The sequence below is a fragment of the Sinohyriopsis cumingii genome, chromosome 10 (assembly GCF_028554795.1).
Source record: "Sinohyriopsis cumingii isolate HCF-2022 chromosome 10, ASM2855479v2, whole genome shotgun sequence".
Lineage (NCBI taxonomy): Eukaryota > Metazoa > Mollusca > Bivalvia > Unionida > Unionidae > Sinohyriopsis > Sinohyriopsis cumingii.
Genome location: NC_142970.1, coordinates 115,686,114 through 115,701,693, shown reverse-complemented (window position 1 = coordinate 115,701,693; position 15,580 = coordinate 115,686,114). Strand labels below are relative to the sequence as shown.

General features: G+C 34.6%; 1 protein-coding gene across 1 annotated transcript in view; it reads right to left on the bottom strand.

Moving 5' to 3' along the window:
* Window positions 1–15,580, bottom strand: part of LOC149791073 (uncharacterized) — a 189,274-nt gene that overhangs the window by 98,482 nt on the left and 75,212 nt on the right. Inside the window, exons 9-15 of the mRNA XM_089973000.1 lie at window positions 11,087–11,124; window positions 9,142–9,247; window positions 6,879–7,046; window positions 6,233–6,368; window positions 5,029–5,157; window positions 4,203–4,245; window positions 3,385–3,513 (exon numbers count right to left, since the gene is read on the bottom strand). Coding sequence (XP_089829126.1) covers window positions 3,385–3,513; window positions 4,203–4,245; window positions 5,029–5,157; window positions 6,233–6,368; window positions 6,879–7,046; window positions 9,142–9,247; window positions 11,087–11,124 — 749 coding nt within the window. The remainder of the gene's footprint in view (window positions 1–3,384; window positions 3,514–4,202; window positions 4,246–5,028; window positions 5,158–6,232; window positions 6,369–6,878; window positions 7,047–9,141; window positions 9,248–11,086; window positions 11,125–15,580) is intronic.

Here is a 15,580-nt window from a genome sequence, read left to right as displayed (position 1 = left end):
CGTGATCAACACGGACGACAGTCATCTCCCAGGAACCCACTGGGTAGCCGTCTACTTTCCTCAAGAAGGATGTGTGGAATATTTTGATTCGTACGGATTGCCCCCTTTGGAAGACGATATCATCGACTTTATGAGAAGAAATGCTCAGACCACCCGATTCAATAACGTGAAATTACAAGGCACAGATTCCTTGGTGTGTGGACAGTACTGTGTCTATTTTCTGCATCATCGCAGCCTGGACTATTCCTTAAAACATTTAGTGACTCATTTTGATCCTCGTTCTTCTATTAGAAACGATGTGAAAGTAGATCGATGGTTTTGTGACCATTATGCTTATCTTTTGTCTCAAGCTAGGAAACGTAGTGTCCATCAATGGCCTAATGATTTCCAACAGTGGAAATCACAATTTCATTCACAACGTTTTCAGCCCTGTTTAAAGTAGACTGTCAATTGAGAAAAAATGTTAGTGATTTGAAACAATTGTTTGATGTTATATTGTTGGATTATTGTTAAAAATGTTAGAGTTGTTGTTGGTTAGTGTTAAGTGATTTTTGAATAAAAAATGTTGTGTTTTGAAAAAAAAATGCCTTTGTCTTTTGTTTAGCTATAAGAATGTTGGATTGATACTCTTTCATTTCTTACTATCCCTCTCATGACACTCACTGAACGTTGCGGCTCGAAAACCGTGTGGGGATGTTTTCCTTCACGTCCGCGCTTTGATTTTAAGAACCGGGGTTGTTTCCAGTCTAACCATCCATTGTCGACTCATCCTCCTAAGAAGATGTGCTCCAAACTAGCTAAGCTCAACGAAGCCTACGTGAATTTGCATAGGGTCAGACACAGTCTGATACCGAAGCCAGAAGAAATAGAGAATGTGAGAATGTTAAAAGTCACTGAAGACCTGATAGAAGAGCTCTTCAGAGAAGAAATGAATAGGGAGAAAGAAGAATGGACAGAGAAGTACAGACTTCAGAGACAGCAGCAACAGCAGCAACAACAACAACATCAGCAGCAGCAACCTGAAGCTGACAGAGGCTTTGTCGATTGTCGTATCGACACCAAAGAGTTTTTCTTCTCTTTCCGAAGAAGCAGACCTATCGCCAGAAAGTCTATCCTCAGAGGACATCGCATTCTTAGAAACTAAAAAAAGATTACCATAGCAAACAAAAAACAGCCCTTTTCAGGGCTACCCCAATACTCTAGAAAAGAAATAACGATCCATTTGCCAATGTGTGTAGGTAGAATAGTGTAAATATAAACACTAACTCTTTTTTAAAAAATGTGAGGGTATGTGTTTGTAAGTGCTCACGTACGTTGATGTGGATAGTAGATTAAAATGATTTTTTTGGTGTTTGAGGTGTGGGAGAGTAGATTTGGGGGTTTGATTTTATTGCTTTGCGTAATGTGAATAGTCTATTGAAGTGATTGATGAAAATTTTTTTTAGAATAGTGATGAGCAGTATAAAAAAGTGAGTGAGTGTTTCTTTTAGGTCCGCGCGTTGTTGTTCTTTGGTCATGATCTAGGTAAGATCAATTTTATGTTTTTCAGGGGATGTTTTCCTTCACTTCCGCGCTTTCACTATAAATTGAAACTCGTTCGGCAGTCTAGCTACCCTTGTTGATTGATCAACACCACCAGAAGAATGAACACCAGAATTGTGAAACTGCTAGAACTCCAGATGCACCTGGAATATGCCAGGCGCATACTAAATGAACTGGCCGCGGAGGCCATTGTCGAAGAAGCAAGAATGAAAGAGGAGGAGGAGGAGGAGGAGGAGGAAAAAAGAAGAAAAGAAGAGGAGGAGAGAAGAAACAAAGAAGAGGAGGAGGAAAAGGAGAGAAGAAGAAATTTCAGAATCCCAGAAACCGAAAATTGGGATTCTGAAGCCACATATCCTGCCTCTGCACTCCCAAGAAGAAAGGTGAAAGGAGACTGGGGAAGAAGATGCGTGTGTGGCGCCAGGCCAGGAAGGTGCCATCATTAGATAGGTGCATCTGGAGTTAAAAAAACAACAGCCCTTTTAAGGGCTACCCAATACTCTAGAAAAGAAATAACCATCCATTTGCCAATGTGTGTAGGTAGAGTAGTGTGAATATAAACACTAACTCTTTTTTCATAGTGTGAGTGTATGTGTGTTTGTGTGTTTGTAAGTGCTCACGTAAGTTTGTGTGAATAGTAGATTATGGGTTTGTTTATTGTTTCTTAGCGTATGTGAAGAGTATAGTTTGGGTTTTATTATAAGAAATTAGAAAGTAGGGGGATGTTTTCCTTCACGTCCGCGCGTTGTTGTTTTTGGTCATGATCAAGGTAAGATCAATTTTATGTCTTGGGGGGATGTTTTCAATCACGTCCGCACTTTAACTATAAAGCTAACAGTTTAGCCATTAGAACCCATTCCACGGAATAAAGACAAAGAAAATGGTGGTAGCAACAGCGTTACTAAATCATTTGATAGGCATTTATTATTGGATAGTAGATGTTACGTTTGTCATGGAAACGATAGAGAAAGAATTCAAATTAGAAAAGTGTCTCGACTGTTTCAATAATTTGAAGGAAGCAAAGGAGATAGTAACAGGAATGATGGAAGAAGAGGAAAAGAGACTTAGAGGATTGATTGACCCGCCTTATGTAAGAGTGGGAAGTTTAAAGGAAGCACTTGAAAATGTCATCGAAGTCAGGTGCTTCTTAGAAAAGATATTGAATTGGACGGAGTGGCGATATGTAAAATGGGGGTTGGACCAGCTGACAAAAACTGAAGAAGTAATGAGGAAAGTGATGACGGAAGAGGTAAAGAACATCAAATAAAAGTGGACTAAGGAAAGAAAAGAAGAAGAAAATAGAAAGAGAAAAGAAAGCTTTGAGAAACTCAACAATAACTGGATACGAATACAGGAGAAATTCCGAGCTATGGGTCACCCGGACAGGATGCCTGAATCAGAAATAAAGAAGAAGACAGGAATAATGGCAAAAGTTAGAAGATGACTACAGAAGTGGAGGAAATAAAAGAAGAAGATAATGATGAAACCAAAGGCCCTTTTCAGGGCCACCCATATTTCTCGAAAAGAGATAGCCTTTCAATTGCCTACCCCTTTTTTAAATTTAAATTTAAATTAAAAAATTTTTTTTTTTTTAAAAATCCCATGTTCAATTCCCCTTGTCCCTAGACAAGCCCAAACTCTATTCCCCATGTTAAATTCCCCTTGAGGCTAAAACGACCCACGATTTTTCTCCATGTTAAATTTCCATTGAGGCTAAAACGACCCAGGGGTCTCTGTAATGCTAATTTCCATTGAGGCTAAAGTGACCCACTTCACTACTTATTTATATATATATATATATATATATATATATATATATATATATATATATATATATATACTTACTTTGACATGACATGCAGCAGATCTCCCGTACATTACTATCCTTGCAGTTATAACGTGATGGAAGCACTAATGCCGAACAACCCGTCCCATTATATACATCGTTTAATTGGTCACCATGGATACACGTAGCTGATTGATGAAATAATAACAACAAAAGTAAATCATCATCATAATAAAAAACAAAATAATAGTAATAATAATAATGCCAATAACAATAGTAGTAGTAATAATAATAATAATAATAATAATATCAACAGCAAAATATTGGTGCTGAGGAATATAAAACAGTAGCAACATTATATACAGATAGATAGATAGATAGATAGTAGTAGTAGAAGTAATAGTAGTAGTAGAAAATATAGCTCCAATTATAATGATGGAAAGAATTGTTGCACGATGGCTTTAGTAATAAATGTTGCACGATGGCTTTAGTAATAAATGTTGCACGATGGCTTGTGTAATAAATGTTGTACGACAGCTTGTGTAAAGTATCAGAAGGAACCGATGAAGATTTAAAATTGTATGTTCCTCGAAATATTTATCTTTCGTTTTGAAGAAATGTAATGGTTTAATAATAATAATAATAATAATAATAATAATACTATCAATCTCAGTTTTTGACACGGCAGTCGAAAATATGTTTTAGTAAATAACATAGAAAGATATCTAGCCTTGAAACTAAAACAGTAGCGCCTTCGTTTATCCATAATTTCCAAGCTAGAGTTTAAAGATGTTTTGTTTCTATACAGATTAATGCTGAAAGTCCATGCCATGACACTTGCAAAAGTAGAGAGAGAGAGAGAGAGAGAGAGACTTACGAGGAACACTGTCTGATTGCACACATCTGCCATTTATGCACCACTGAAAGAAATTTGAGATGTGGTCAGATTAAATTTGGACAATGATGCTCATCGTGATGTTTTTTGTTCATTTGACTTTGGGTTAGATATTTATTGCGTAACTAATGGTTCCAGCAAAGCCATCTCATTTTTCTTTAAGGTAAAAAAACGACCGTTCCGTCCTTTGATTATCATACTATTTTGTTTAGGAATCGGCGATTGCCTCCTCCGATTAAAAGAAAAGATTCATTGACACGGCCCATAGTTTTAGTATGAAAAGTTTATGGGAATAGAAAGCGTAAAAATACTGAACAAATATATTTATGTAATGATTCACGTATAGCTAACGACTGGATTGGTCAGCAATCAGTTGCAAAGTTGAATACACTAATTAATAGAAAGATGCCATTAGCTGTCAAGTGGTCAGTTAAAACTGTATATCCAACAGTTGTTCTCGTCTGATATATCTAATGGGTGGGTTCGAATCAAAGTATCTTGCACTGATCAAGAAATATGAAGTTTGGGATATTTGACTTTTACTCAAATGATATGTTTCTTATTTTAATAAATATTTTTGCTTTAACTTAACGCGATGTTTGGGTCAGATATTGGAATTTATACCAAGAAATTAGAGCGACATACGGACAAACAAGCATATACATGGTCAAATTGACAGAAATGACATAGTAGAATATATATATATATATATATATATATATATATATATATATATATATATATATATATATACACACACACACACACACACGCGCGCAGAACCAAAGAGGAGAAATATCAAATAAACCTTTTGTGATCCACATGGAGTTCCATCGGCAGGTAGAGCCATGCTACACGTAGGCGAGCTAGATACCCTACACAGCATTCCCGTGCAAATAGAGCTGTAATCGAAGACTCCATCAACAATATAGGATGTCTGTAATAAATGTTCTGATTAATGATCAAGTTGTTGTTTAACATTCAAGTCAAATTCTGATCGATTTCAAATGCAACTGTTGATAGTTCTTCATTCAAGTACCATAAAAAATAGCAAGTCGAAGATTTTGTGTTGGAAATAAGCTTACACACACACACACACACACACACACACACACACACACACACATATATATATATATATATATATATATATATATATATATATATATATATATATATATATATATATATATATATATATTATATATATATATGTATATATATATATATATATATATATATATATATATATATATATATAGAGAGAGAGAGAGAGAGAGAGAGAGAGAGAGAGAGAGAAACGCATACTTTTAAAAGCTATTAATAAGTATTGTAAAAACTGACATTTTAAAATTTTACTGGTTTTTGTCCAAACTTTGTAGACAAGACTGACCTTCCCATTACCAAATTCCCATTCATGTTCAATGTTGCAGATCCAAAAGTAGGTTAATTGATGCTTATCTTATATATATTCGATTCAAGTAAATCTTAAAATTTTCAAGGCTATGATGCCTTTTAACCTAAAATTCTCTGATTATGGACGTATTTGTAATTAAAATCGTTAGTTTTTAATTGAACATTTGTCTTTTATAAAAAATATTATTGCGACATTAGAACTTGCTGGCTTGTATAATGATTTGATATTTGACAAGAAATTATGAAGTAATGTAAAATGTAGCAAGATTGGTTACGCCAATAGTGTATTTCTTTCCCTTTATCAAATGTTTTGCACTAAAAGTGTAATATTACCGGTACTGTTGCAGCTTGTGTATTTATTTTAGTGCAAAGTTAATTCTGTCAACGAAACGGGATTTATTTGTCATTGCAGGGATTAAAAGTTAATTGTGGAACTGTATTTTTAACGCTGGTGTTGTTGCAACGGTATGTATAATCAGCAAAATTTAGTGTTGGAACGATAACTGGACACTTGCAACGTAACCTGTATTTTTGTTGTAGGCCTACTCATTTGGAATCGTCGTTTTCAAAAAAAAAAGAGAGAGAGAGAGAGATACCCTGCACATGTACGAGTCCTTCTCATCTCTCATTATTATGCATTGTTCGTCAGCAGTATACTGGGTCCCGGGCAAAATGACGGTATAGTTATTACGATTCAGGCCGTCGACCCTTTTCATACAGTTTGAACTCGTCCTGTACAAATAGGAGGAATTCACTATCCGACAATCTATACATCTATCAGTCTATTTTCTTCATGTAATAAAATGCATGGTAGTGTACAAAAATGTTTGTAAAAAATGAAAGGATAGATATACTGAAAAATAAGCCAGGATTCATACAACTTTCCTTGACAAAGATTGGAGAAGAGAGGCAAAGATCCTGCTCTGAAACAGGTTGGAAATGTTAACGAGTTGTTAATGAATACTTACTTAGATCAGACAACTGAAATTACCATAATGTATAAAAATGTGATGTATGTAAAAACGTTATAAATTAATAATCTTGCTAATTGTAGCCCATAGGGCATACAATATGTTTCGATATTTACATTAACCAATACAGATTTCGAAAACCATCTTTTGTTTTCATGTGTATACCAAAACCGTTGACGTCAAGAACAACAATATCAAGTTCCAAGTTAAACATATATTATCCCTAATTATTAACGTAGGCGAGATGAAAGGGAATTTTGATAATACTTACTCATCTAATTTTTGAATGTAGTTCCGGAATTCAGTCTTAGAGCAGGCAGAAAATAGCCACTGATTGTACGCCATGGATCCTGTCGTTGGAGAGTTGACATTAGCCATAATGTAGCCTAAAGATCCATTGCAGGTGTTGACACCGGTTCCATCATGGATGGCACTAAGGCTAAAATAAAAGAGTAATTTAATCAACCTGAGCGTAAGTAGACTAACAAGCAGTACAATAAGGAAGCATGTTTTTAATAAAACTAAAGAAATACGTAAGAAACTAAGTAAATAAGTGCATTAGTTATCAAGCAAACGCTTATCTGGAATCTTTAGTATCTCAATCATGAAAACGCTTTTCTGGAATCTTTAGTATCTCAATCAGGAAAACGCTTATCTGGAATTCTTAGTATCTCAATCAGGAAAACGCTTATCTGGAATCTTTAGTATCTCAATCAGGAAAACGCTTATCTGGAATCTTTAGTATCTCAATCAGGAAAACGCTTATCTGGAATCTTTAGTATCTCAATCAGGAAAATTTCAATCTTATCATTAAGGAACAAATTAAAACTGATGAACTTGTAATGCTTTAAGAAAGTATAAGAGTTGATGATTTGAAAGAAAGAAGGAGACGGAATTCAAATATACTTTCTGCCGGTCGTAAAATGTTTTTATTCCGTCATTTGTCCTTTTCCGCTCTGACAACAGGCGCCATTTAAAAGAAAAAACTTTCAACGGGAACTCAGAAAGTAAAACTATATTGGAAATATCAATTGGGGCTCTCCAACGCTCTAACGCTCTAAAATAGAAGAATGGACCCGAAACCGAAACCAAACGGCAAAATGTGTTTACATATATGCATGACCACGTGCTTTTGTTGAACGTTTACACAGAATTGCATTACCCAAAATGAAATACCGATTTATTTCGTTGGGGTTTCGTTACCATTACGCGTAAGTATTAAACTTAGCTGAACGGGAAGTGAAATATACCTTTGTGGACACGACTATAATAAAGACACCTGCTGATAAAAGACATCATGTATCTGTCTTTGCCGGTTTTGTTTGCAATATGATTTTTAACATTTATACAAAAATATTGTCATTTAAGGAGAATTGCATGGACACTTTATATATAGTCTTCTGTGCATGGTAGTAAGTTTATGTTGTTACGAGTCTATGCTCTCAAAATAAGTAACAGTGAGAAGCAATAAGCTTTGTAAAATTCTAAAAATAATTTATTTTTGTAGAATACAAAGTGAAAATGAAAAAATAACTTGCGGTATTGCGAATTAAACCACAAAATAATCATAGAATTACAGACACAAGTCCTAATAATTTAAAGTTCTGAATAAACTTTAATAGAAATCCAATTGTTGATGTGCCTGTTAGGGCTTGTAATGTATTTATGTGCCAACAGTCTTCTGTTGAGACACTATTCATCAATCCGAGAATATATCCTTTTATTTGTATTACAAAAATCTGCAAGATGCTCTTTAAAAAAATGTTATTTTTAAGAACACTCTACATTTCCAGAGAAAATTCATTCACTGAACAATTTGAAAAAATTAATTCCAGCCCAAATTAATAATAGACACAACAATAACACATACTGATTCTGCTAGATGTTAAGCAAGAATGAATACTCATTCTAATAACAAAGATGGTATAGTCTTCCACGTCACCTCAGGAAATAATTCACATTCTCTAAAAGAAACTATTACATAATGGAAAGTTCTTAATATTTAGAAAATAAAACGTTTGCTATAAATATCAGTCTATTACTAAAATTATAACATAGAATGTGCAGTAAACAGCAAGCAGACTCGACAATTCAAAAGGAATTTCCAACGCTCAAGACTCATATAGCGATAAACATATTAACTACAAAACCATAATCGATAATTCAGGCCAGGTAAAAAAAATTAACTTTATTTTGGATAAGGTCTAGTCCAACATACAATGTTACATTACAATAGCACATAATGAAATAAAAAAAACATTTAAAAACAAACAAACAATACAAATTAAATGTTCGTAATATATCTGGTCGGACACACACACACACACACACACACACACACATATATACACCTCATCTGTCTTTCTCAGTGTGCTAATGTGAACCAAGGCCCAAAAGATTTAATTCATTAACAAACATAGAAAAATCAATCTAAAGAGAATAACAAAACTAGTCAAACAAAGTGCAAACAAAAATGTAGCCTTTATGTTATATTTTTATGGAATCAGTTAAACTGAAATCTTGCCTTGACTTACCTGTGACCAATTTCATGGGTCATAACAGTAAGTGACACAAAGTTAAAATGGTCCTCGACGACTGATACACTGTTATCTCGGCAAATGGTGGATAAAAAGGCAAACCCTGTAAAGTAAGTGAATATTTAGTTTCTTCTCTTATTCTTCTCTTCTTCTTCTCTCTCTCTCTCTCTCTCTCTTCGTGAATGTCAAATGTAGCCCTTCCTCATATCTCATTTTTAAGCTAGCAATTATGAAGTGCTGTTGGCTTAAGTACAAATCCCGCCTCCCCCAACAATAAGAAATAAGTCATTAATTATGCTTCATTCTAATGCTGTTGAATGCTCAGTCTAGACAAAATTATGGTGTAATGTGCCAAAATAGAAGAAAATTGTTTTATGACAAATGAAGACCTCAGCGATGGCTTTACTAGGAAAATAGCACCTCAACGTATATACAAAGTTTGTTTCGATAATTAAAGTAGGTCTTTCGGACACTAGAATGGATCCTGTCTCTTTAAATGATAACAAGTATAAGTCATAGAATGTTATTCAAGCTCTATCTATCTATCTATCTATCTATCTACCTATCTATCTATCTATCTATGTATCTATCTATCTATCTACGTTGTGACTGTGCGTATATATATATATATATATATATATATATATATATATATATATATATATATATATATATATATATATATATATATATATATATATATAAACAGGACGTAGATGGTAACATATTCAGGGGAACTTTCTTATTTAAATTTGTTCTTATTCAGGAGAATTCTGTGTATGAATTCGTTCTGTAATACAAATTAGGCAACATTGGGAAACTATCTAAATAGTATGTCTAGACAATGCTGAACAATCTTGTCTATGTATCGAAACACAACATAGCATAACAAATGTAAGATGTTAAATTACAAATGCTAATATCACATTTTAAATGTACAATTTAAAATATGTGTTAAGTTGTAAATTCAGTTTGGCCATTTAAAATGTATAATTTAATTACGCGTTGCGTCTTTTGAAACAGAAATTTAAATACATATTGCAGAAGCGATGATTTGTCTGTCAGACATCACAATAACTATAATGCAAGTTACTGCATGATGGTGGCTGAATACAGTTAACCTCTATGGCCAACGAAATACCACAGTTTCTGCAGCATAAGTGTGTGTGTGTGTCTGTGTATGTATGTGTGTGTGTCTGTGTGTGATTTGGACTTTTTAACGTAACTTTAAAAATATTCAGTCATATCGCGATGATGTCTGCAGTGTGGCAGTTTATTGTGATGTCTAGTACTGGGAGTGGGGAATCATGCTGCAGCCACGTAGCATGATGTCCCACCTAGTCACATTATCCTGACACCAGTCCGGCCAGTCATAACACTAACCTCTTAATGTTGAGCGAACTGTGGCATAAGTGATTGTTTGAAATAAATGTGTACTAACACTCACATTATTTTGTTGGAGTCATCTAAACTTGGCACAAAATAAGTTCATCCCGAGATGCACTCAGCTTTGAAATAGAACAACATTTGAACTGCAACAACATTTGAACTTCAATAACATTTGAACAACAACAACAACAACAATTGTGAAATAAATGTTGGATTTAGAGCCCAGTATGAATTTTAAGTACTGTTAGAAACAAGTTAAAAATTTTATCACAGTGACCTAGTTTTAGTAAGCGACGCATATTCATAGAACGAAGCACGTCTGTATAAGTTTGGTCTCAATATGTGTAAGCACCCTAGCTCAATCTGAGACGACGAACTGAAGGACGGGAATAATGAACTCTGAACACTGCCCACTTAATAAGCAAGGTATAAATGTAGTTTGCATTTTGTCACCATGCAAACAGCTGAGTACTGTGAGCACCTGTATGATCGGTAATATTTAGTGGCATTCAAATAAGATACGTAGAAGAACAACAAATGTGTGCATCCTTACCAGCTGCATACGGATTGCCATTAACGAGTAAGTCGTACCTACAAAGATAAATAGTCATGCATACTTTCAATATTCCAATTGCAAAATATGTGTCATTAATATAAAAAACCTCAGAACATTTTAAAATAATTTTAAACGTGGTATACGTGCATTATACAAATATTACTAATCACTTGCAGAGTTAATCCAGCATATTGCTCAATATTGTATGAACAACTTGTCATATTTAATTTGTGTATATTTGCATGAGTGTATTATTCGGTATTGTATATCGCATATCTACAACTGTATTATCTACTTTAGGGATTTCAAACCAAATCTAGCAACATCCGAATAATACACCTTGCGGTGCAAAACTCAGTGGTGACCGGCATTTGGACGCTAAATTACGGACCTAGAATTAGCTCAAGAAACTAAATATTCTCATTATCGTTTAATATGAACAAAGGTTTTAAGTGTGTTTATAGTTGTTAGACCCACATGAACATCGAGTAGTTTAAATGTTTATAAAATAATATAACGGTAAAGCCAATATATACAAGGTAACATTATATCTATATCTTTTCCGGCCTGTTCCAGCGTTAATACTTGATATATTTGATTATGTGGTCAAAATAAAAACAGCACCAAAACAACAATATGTGGTCCAAGTGGGACTGCGATATCTTTGTTGTGCCAGTAGCCGTTTATAAAGTCGTGATTCCTTCCACAACAATGCAAACGGCTACTGTCGACGCAATTCTATAAACTACATCAACGATATTATGCTAACGTTTGTATTTCAATAGTAAAACGGTTTTCTTGGTGATGTCATCTCTAAGCTATTGTTTCGTCTTTATTATTTTCTCGGGTCGGTCACTTTGAACTTACTGTAGTTCTACTTTTTTGTCACCGAGAAGTATGATTGCACGACAGGCACTTCAAACTAGGCAGTTACCTCTATAGTACAACTACCATGAACCCAGATCTCCCCTGTGCGATGATACGGTATGTGGGCTGACCGCCAATTTCACCTAAAACTACATGTATTACACTTTTCTGTGTGCACCTAATAGCTATCGTTGTTTATCAAAAACTGTTACACGGACATGTTCGTCTTTGGCAAATGTAAGTCGAGGTCGCTCTTTTCCTGGACGAGTCAGTGTTGGTGGTTCATTTTTACTGAGATGAATTTATTCGTGAATTACACTCTATCATTCTAAAAACAATCCATGAGTGTTTTCCCGACTGGAGCCAGAAAGTTTTTTTTTCGTGTGTTGTTGTATTGAGTCTAAGATGGCCTTGAGTTGGCTTTGTGACACCAGGGTGGCCCCAAGGGTAGATTTCTTTTTGGCTCTCGCATACATTTTATTTGGGTGTATGTGACGGTAACACTGTATTCATGCAAACATTCATCAATGCGTGGAATGCAATTTCTATCTTTGTTAACATTGATTATAACCCGGTCCAGCTTTGCGTCGTTAAATTCACCAGCTTCATCATTGCATTCAGAATCCATCGCGTACATATAATAATAAATCTTAAACACAAGCTCCAATGACGATTAAGTACCCATAGAAATAGACGTGGAACACTTCGAACTGGTTTTCTTCTCTGGTAACCATCAGTACCGATGTCTTATGTATGAAAGAGTTCGGAAGATCAGTGTGAGGTTCGTAACTGTAAATAAATAAGATCCGGACTTGCACGCCGTCGAAGTGTGAGCTTTAAGATTATCGAAACTATCCACGTCAGTGAACACTAGTAGACCATTTGTTACCATGTCACCAGTTTATGTCTATCCTTTGCTGGTCAGCAGTCTAATGTATCATGTAAATAAAACTACTACACGTATTGGTGAGGGTATGACTACTATCATCCCAGCATCAGCATCGCTGGAATAGGTTTAGATAAAAGCCATTGGCACGCCATAACTTCAAATTCCCCGGTTTTCATTGATTTCAGCCAAGGTTTTCGCGACAGCATTTTTCGGTTTCAAAGCAGGCCTTGAATGTTCACGTTGGATTTTGTTGCAGTTTGATCTTGGAAAAACACATCATTGGCCGGACCAACGTCAACAACAACCCTACTGGTAAACTCAGTTAAATACCGCTTTAGTGGGTAACGTTGTCAGATCCATGTCATCGGCGTGTCGGGTTGGTACTACCTTGCATCCGTAAATGTTAACAATCATTTCTTATTGTATTAAACGTAGTTTGCATACGTCCATGACACACTATGCGGACTATCATCACCTTTTTCAGAACCATATTGGATGTAGTGCCGACTACTCCTAACCCAGCTACTTTTGAAGCACAGGAGACACATCCGGCAACAACGTTTTAACGGCTGTGATAAATGGAAATATCCCACTATGTGTTTCATCGTGGCGACTCTGGCTGCTGACAAATTAAGAGTCATCACCTCGGTAATATTAATTTTATTGATGCCGGAGGTTGTGCAAATACAACAGAGCGATGGAATATTTCCATTCCTTGCTGCGCTTCCAGTACTGTTTGGCAGCATCTCCCGCGGTCACAAAAGCAACTGCTTATGGTGCCGTCGGAAAAGCATCCGGAATGACTCTGGCAGGTGGTTGGTGTACGCATAGCGTGCTGTGTGCGAATAAAACAAGGAAATCTTATTGGACGGACTGGGTCAAGTCGCAAAAAGCCCTCACGCAATGTTCTTCTACAACGACGACAATGTATCGGTATGCATATCATATATGCAATAATGGGTCGCTAAACAAGGTCAACGTCTCCACCGAAGAACTTGATGGATCATCATAGCTACCAATGCGAAAAAATAACTAAGCGCAACAAAGTACACAGAAACGAGCGCGTGTTTTCGTGGATGATATTATGTACTCGCCAAGACAACACCGGATGGCTTGCGTGTGGCGGGAATTGTTATTACAACAACTCCAAAAAGTACAGCAATCGGAATTGTTTTCGGAATTTTATTAATAGTGACAGGTGTGACTGGTCGAACCGAGGAAATTATTTCATAACGGTTATATTTGAGAATACAGCTTACTGGACGCTGTCATGTTTTTCATGGGTCATGTTATGCACAAGTAGAGCCCAATACGTTTGTTTCTGTGTACCATTAGGTCACAGTAATTCCATTATAACGCTAAATGTACATCAGCAAATGTCTTGTTATGCACGAAATTTATGATCGACTTAACGATTCTCATATTTAAAAAAAAGAAAATTTGAAACAGTCGATTATATACATTTTGTTTATGAACAAAGACAAGGTTTATAAAATCTAAATTTTAATAGTGTATTGTTTGTATATTGTGAGCCCTCCAGAAGCATGTAGGTGTGATAAGCTCGATCCGTTTAACTTCGGTCTGGCCCACAACATCCAGTATTATATATAATCTAAAATATCAATGGTATACAAATTAATAATACCATTGGTATTATCTATAATGTAATTAGAATGATTTATACTACCAATAATTTGATCTATAATACAAATACAATAATGTTTATACCAATAACGTGATCTATATATATATATATATATATATATATATATATACCAAAAGCACAATCTATAATACCAGTATTATGATCTACAATACAAATTATATGATCTGTAATACCAATATTATTATCTCTCTCTATAATAACAATGTTACAATCTCGATCGATAATACCAATATTATAATCTAAAATATATATAGTACAATGCATAATAACAATATTAGGATGTATAATACCAATATTATAATCAATAATATCAATAGTGCAATGCATAATACCCGTATTATAGACTATAATACATACATTAAGCTGTATAGTACCAATATATTAATTAATATTATGATCAACAATACAAATCGTAGTATCTATAATGTCAAAATTCTGATCTATAATACCAATAGTATGATCTATAATACCAATAGTATGATCAATAATACCAATAGTATGATCTATAATACCAACAGTATGATCTATAATGACAGTATTATGATCTATAACAGCAATAGTATGAACTATAATGCCAATATTATGATATATAGTACCAATAGTATGATCTTTAATACCAATAGTATGATCTACAATACCAATAATATAATCTATAATACCAACATTAAGCTGTATAGTACCAATATCATTATAAATATTATGATCAGCAATACCAATCTATGATGCCTAATGTGTGATCTATAATACCAATAATATGATATATAGTACCAACAATATGATCTATAATACCAATAGTGTTTGCTAGAATGCCAATAGTGTGATCTATTATACCAATATAATGATCTATAGTACCAATAGTATGATCTGTAATACCAACAGTATGACCTATAGTACCAATATTATGTTCTCTATTACGATCAGCAAACTTTCATGCATTATTGTGCCATGCCCAACCTTATTTATCTTGGTAAGTGGCCAACGCTAAGTAATTTAATATAAAACAAACACTATTTTCCGTGATGCTGAATAGGTTGGAAAAGTATCACGTGGATCAAAAAGCAAATTATTT